Source organism: Phoca vitulina, unplaced genomic scaffold (genome assembly GCF_004348235.1).
Source record: "Phoca vitulina isolate PV1807 unplaced genomic scaffold, GSC_HSeal_1.0 scaffold51, whole genome shotgun sequence".
Lineage (NCBI taxonomy): Eukaryota > Metazoa > Chordata > Mammalia > Carnivora > Phocidae > Phoca > Phoca vitulina.
In genome coordinates, this window is record NW_022589754.1 from 8,618,444 (window position 1) to 8,623,669 (window position 5,226).

Genomic DNA, 5,226 nt, shown 5'->3' on the forward strand with positions numbered 1-5,226 from the left:
GCATGGAATGTTTTTCCATCTTTTGTGTCTTCGCCAATTTCTTTCAGGAGTGTTCTGTAGTTCCTAGAGTATAGATGCTTTACCTCTTTGGTTAAGTTTATTCCGAGGTATCTTATGGTTTTTGGTGCTATTATAAATGGAATCATTTCTCTAAGTTCACTTTTTACAGTTGCATTGTTAGTGCATAAGAAAGCAATTGATTTCTGTGCATTGACTTTTTATCCTGCCACATTACTGAATTGCTGTATGAGTTCTAGTAATTTGGGGGTGGAGTCTTTTGGGTTTTCCACATAAAGTATCATGTCATCTGCAAAAAGCGAGAGTTTGACTTCTTCTTTGCCAATTTGAATACCTTTTATTTCTTTTTTTTGTCTGATTGCTGTTGCTAGGACTTCTAGTACTATGTTGAACAATAGTGGCAAGAGTGGTCATCCTTGACGTTTTTCAGATCTTAAGGGAAAGGCTCTCAGCTTTTCCAAGGCTGATATTCACTGTGGGTTTTTCATAGATGGATTTTATGAACTTGAGGAATGTTCCCTCTATCCCTATACTCTGAAGAGTTTTAATCAGGAAAGGATGCTGTATTTTGTCAAATGCTTTTCTGCATCAATTGAGAGGACCATATGGTTCTTCTCCCTCCTCTTATTAATGTGTTCTATCACATTGATTGATTTGCAAATGTTGAACCACCCTTGCATCCCGGGGATAAATCCCACTTGGTTGTAGTGGATGATCCTTTTAATGTACTGTTGGATCCTGTTAGCTAGGATTTTGTTGAGGATTTTGGAATCCATATTCATCAGGGATATCGGTCTGAAATTCTCTTTTTTGATGGGGTCTTTGCCTGGTTTGGGGATTAAGGTAATGCTGGCCTCATAGAATGAGTCTAGAAGCTTTCCTTCTGTTATTATTTTTTTAAACAGCTTCAGTAGAATAGGTATTATTTCTTCTTTGAATGTTTGGTAGAATTCCCCAGGGAGTCCATCAGGCCCTGGACTCTTGATTTTTGGGAGGCTTTTGATCACTGCTTCAATCTCATTACTGGTCATTGGCTTATTCAGGTTGTCAATTTCTTCCTGTTTCAGTCTTAGCAGCTTATAAGTTTCCAGGAAAGCATCCATTTCTTCCAGGTTGCTTAATTTATTGGCCTATAGTTGTTGATAATAATTTCTTTCTTTTTTTTTTTTTAAACATCACAAATATGATTTTTTATTTGTCACCATTAAATGTCTGACTTTTAAACAGATTCTTGGACTGGTGGCTCATATCCATCAGCTCGTTCAACTTTAGCACCGGTCTCATCCCCAGTAGCTTTTCCAGAACTACTACCTTCACCATGAAGCTCCATGAGCTTTCCCAATTCAAACTTGGGCTTCTTCAGCATTTTTACTTTTCTAACGAACACATCATGGAGTGGATAAATAGACTGACAAGCCTTTTCTATATCTTTTCCGATGCTGTCTGGAATCAATTTATTGACCACTTCTTTCAAGTCATTTGTTTGCACCTCTCGGGTCATGATTTCCATCATCTTTTTCCGAATTTGACGGACCTGTTGGTGCTGAGCATAAGAGGTCTTCCGAATCTGATTATTGCGTTTTTTAGTAAAACCAACACAAAATAGACGAAGCAAATAACCATCGGTAGTCTTGACATCAACATGAGCTTCAATCATGGTCTGCCATTTTTTGACCATGGAGCACATTTTGTCACGGGTAAGATCCATGCCATGGAAATTAGTCAGGCAGTTTTTGCCCTGAACATCCTCAGTAATTAGCTTGAATTTTCTAAATGCAACTTCATCGTTCTGCAAATCAGCAAGGCTCACTTCAAAAACACGACCCTTAAGGCCATCAGATGCGATTTTGGTTCCTTGAGTTCTTGTGACTAATGTTTTTCCAATATTTCTTATATTGAACATAGCTGGTGCTTTCACATCATACCAATCTTTCTTAGAAAATGAATCAACCACTTTCTTCTTGGCTCCCTTTTTGCCGCCTTTCGTAAGGCGCTTGTTTTTGCCGACCGCCATGGCGCTGCTCAGGGAGCCAAAAGGGCGATAATAATTTCTAATAATTGTTTCTATTTCCTTGGTGTTAGTCATGATCTCTCCCCTTGCATTCATAATTTTATTAATTTGGATCCTTTTTCTTTTCTTATGGATAAGTCTGGCCAGTGGTTTATTGATCTTATTAATTCTTTTAAAGAACCAGCTTCTAGTTTCATTGATCTGATCTATTGTGTTTCTGGTTTCTAATTCATTGATTTCTGCTCTAATCTTAATTATTTCTCTTCTAGTGCGTGGCTTAGGTGTCGTTTGTTGCTTTTTCTCTAGTTCTTTAAGGTGTAAAGTTAGTTGGTGAATTCGGGATTTTTCTATTTTTTGAGTGAGGCTTGGATGGCTATGTATTTCCCCCTTAGGACTGCCTTTTCAGTATCCAATGGGTTTTGGACTGATGTGTTTTCATTCTCATTGGTTTCCATGAATTGTTTAAGTTCTTTTTTGATTTCCTGGTTCACCCAAACCTTCTTAAGAAGAGTGGTCTTTAGCATCCATGTGTTTAAATTTCTTCCAAATTTTTTCTTGTGATTGATTTCCAGTTTTAAAGCATTATGTTCTGGTGATTAACATAACAATAAACATTTTTTTTAAAAATAAAGCATTATGGTCTGAGAAAATGCAGGGAATAATCTCAATCTTTTGTTATTGGTTGAGAGCTGATTTGTGACCTAGTATGTGGTCTATTCTGGAGAAAGTTCCATGTGCGCTCAAGAACAATGTATATTCTGTTGTTTTAGGGTGGAATGTTCTGTATATAATCTATGAGGTCCATCTAGTCTAGTGTGTCATTCAAAGCTCTTGTTTCTTTGTGATTTTCTGCTTAGATGATCTGTCTATTGCTGAGAGTGGAGTATTGAGTTCTCCTACAATTAATGTATTATTATCAATATGACTTTATTTTGGTTAACACTTGGCTTATGTAGTTGGCGGCTCCCATTTTGGGAGCATAGATATTTACAATTGTTAGATCTTCTTGTTGGATAGACCCTTTAAGAATGATATAGTGTCCTTCTGTGTCTCTAACTACAGTCTTTAGCTTAAAATCTAGTTTGTCTTATATGAGAATTGCTACCCCAGCTTTCTTTTGAGGTCTGCTGGCATGGAAGATGGATCTCCATCCCTTTACTTTCAGTCTGGATGTATCTTTAGGTTCAAAATGAGTCTCTTGTAAGCAGCATATGGATGGGTCCTGTCTTTTTATCCAATCTGCAACCCTGTGCCGTTTAATGGGCACATATAGGCCATTCACGTTGAGAGTGATTATTGAAAGATATGAATTAATTGTCATCATGTTGCCTGTGAAGTCCTCATTTCTATAGATTGTCTCTGTAAATTTCTGTTCTATATCACTGTTGGGGTCTTTCTCCTTTTATAGAACCCCCCTCAATATTTCTTGCAGGGCTGGCTTAGTGGTCACATATTCTTTCAGGTTCTGCCAGTCCTGGGAGCTCTGCATCTTTCCATCCATTCTAAATGAAAGCCTTGCCAGATAAAGTAGTCTTGGCTGCATGGTCTTCTCATTTAGTACCCTGAATATGTCTTGCCAGGCCTTTCTGGCTTGCCAGGTCTCTGTGGATAGGTCTGATATCATTTTGATGTTCCTCCCTCTGTACGTAAGGAATCTCTTCCACCTAACTGCCCTTAAGATGGTTTCCTTGGTTCTAAGATTTGCAAGATTTACTATTACATCCTGAGGCGTTGGTCTGTTCTCCTTGATCTTGGGAGGGATCCTCTCTGCCTCTAGGACACGAATGTTTGTTTCATTCCCCAGTTTAGGGAATTTCTCAGCTATGACTTGCTCAAATATATCTTCTAGTCCTCTCTCTCTCTCCACCCCCTCAGGGATCTCAATAATTCTGATATTGGAGCGTTTCATGGGGTCAGTTATTTCTCTGATTCTATTTTCATTAATTCTGAGGTTTTTTCCCCTGGCCTCTTCTTTTCCCTTCTTGTCTGTTAATTGGTCTTCTAAATCACTAATTGGCTCTCTGCCTTGCTTACCCTAGCTGTTAGATTATGTGTATTAGATTGGATTTCATTGATAGCATTTTTAAGTTCTGCCAGTTCAGCTTTCATTTCTGCCTTTAGAGACTCTATGTTGCCATTGATCATTTTCTCCCTTCTAGCTATTGTCTTCACAATTGCTAGCCTGAATTCCATCTCTGACATCTTGGTTATATCTGTATCCATTTGTAAATCTGTGGCAGAAGTCACAGTCTCTGAGTCTTTACTATTTTGGGTGTTCCTCCTCCTAGTCATGTTGTTGAGGGGTAGTTGAGGGAGTGTAGAGAGTCCAAATTATTGACCACAACCCAAGCAAGATGCACCTGTTTTATAGGGCCCTTAGGGTTGTTGGCCACTTGTTCTCCCAGCCTGTCTTCTGGGGGAGGGGCTTGCCGTGCTGTTACTCAGGCAACCCTGTTTAGGCAGAGTTGCCCTGCCCTCTGTGGGGGGGATGGGCTCAGTGAAAACCGGTTTTATGGGGCTTTTGTTCTCTGGCGGCTTTCCTAGTGGCTTTCTGTGTCTCTTCCAAGAGTCAGAGCAGAAGAAATCATTTCCAACCCTCTCCCTCACAGCAGAGAGATCGCCATCTGTTCTTCAGTGAGCTCTCCAGGCCACACTATCTGGTTTCTGTCTGTGCTGCTATAAACCACAGCATCCTGGGTTGTGCACCCGTCAGCAGGGCTCCCAGTCCTTGCCTCCAGGTCAGGGCATGGGGGCACATCTCTGCCCTTCTGTGCTTCTAAAACCGCCAGCCGCCCCCAGTTCACATGCGTGTCCCCGCCAGCTGCTCCAGGTTTCAGTCTGGGGCTGCCCTAAGGTCCTTTTCTGCTGTTACCGGTCTGCAAGTCTGTGCCCTATCCCCAGCGTGGGAGGCTTTTGCTCACCAGTGGTGCAAGATCCCCATTGTTCCCTCCCCCTTCCATTTATATTCCAATATCTGTCCTCGGAATCACAGCTCCCTGCTTCATACCTCAAAACCAATTGCCGGCGATATTCTGTTTGTAGAGATCCAGATATATCTTCTTACATCTCAGGCTGATTTCGTTGGTGTTCAGTGGTCTGGTGAATATCCAGCTCAATTCAGGGGACTGGTTGGAAAAGGGTCCCCTACTCCTCCACCATCTTTTTCTCTTCCCCTAAATGTACATTTTTTTTACTAG

The 5,226-nt window shown here is 40.6% G+C and overlaps 1 protein-coding gene across 1 annotated transcript; it reads right to left on the bottom strand.

Moving 5' to 3' along the window:
• Positions 1-1,175: 1,175 nt before the first annotated feature.
• LOC116621901 (40S ribosomal protein S3a-like) lies at positions 1,176-2,065 on the bottom strand. The gene has a single exon (XM_032387926.1). The coding sequence runs from the start codon at positions 2,030-2,032 to the stop codon at positions 1,238-1,240; it is 795 nt and encodes a 264-aa protein (XP_032243817.1). The 5' UTR covers positions 2,033-2,065; the 3' UTR covers positions 1,176-1,237.
• Between the last annotated feature and the right edge of the window lie 3,161 nt (positions 2,066-5,226).

Coding starts and splice junctions, on each gene's coding strand:
- LOC116621901 (XM_032387926.1), bottom strand. CDS start 2,032: ATGGCGGTCGGCAAAAACAAGCGCCTTACGAAAGGCGGCAAAAAGGGA.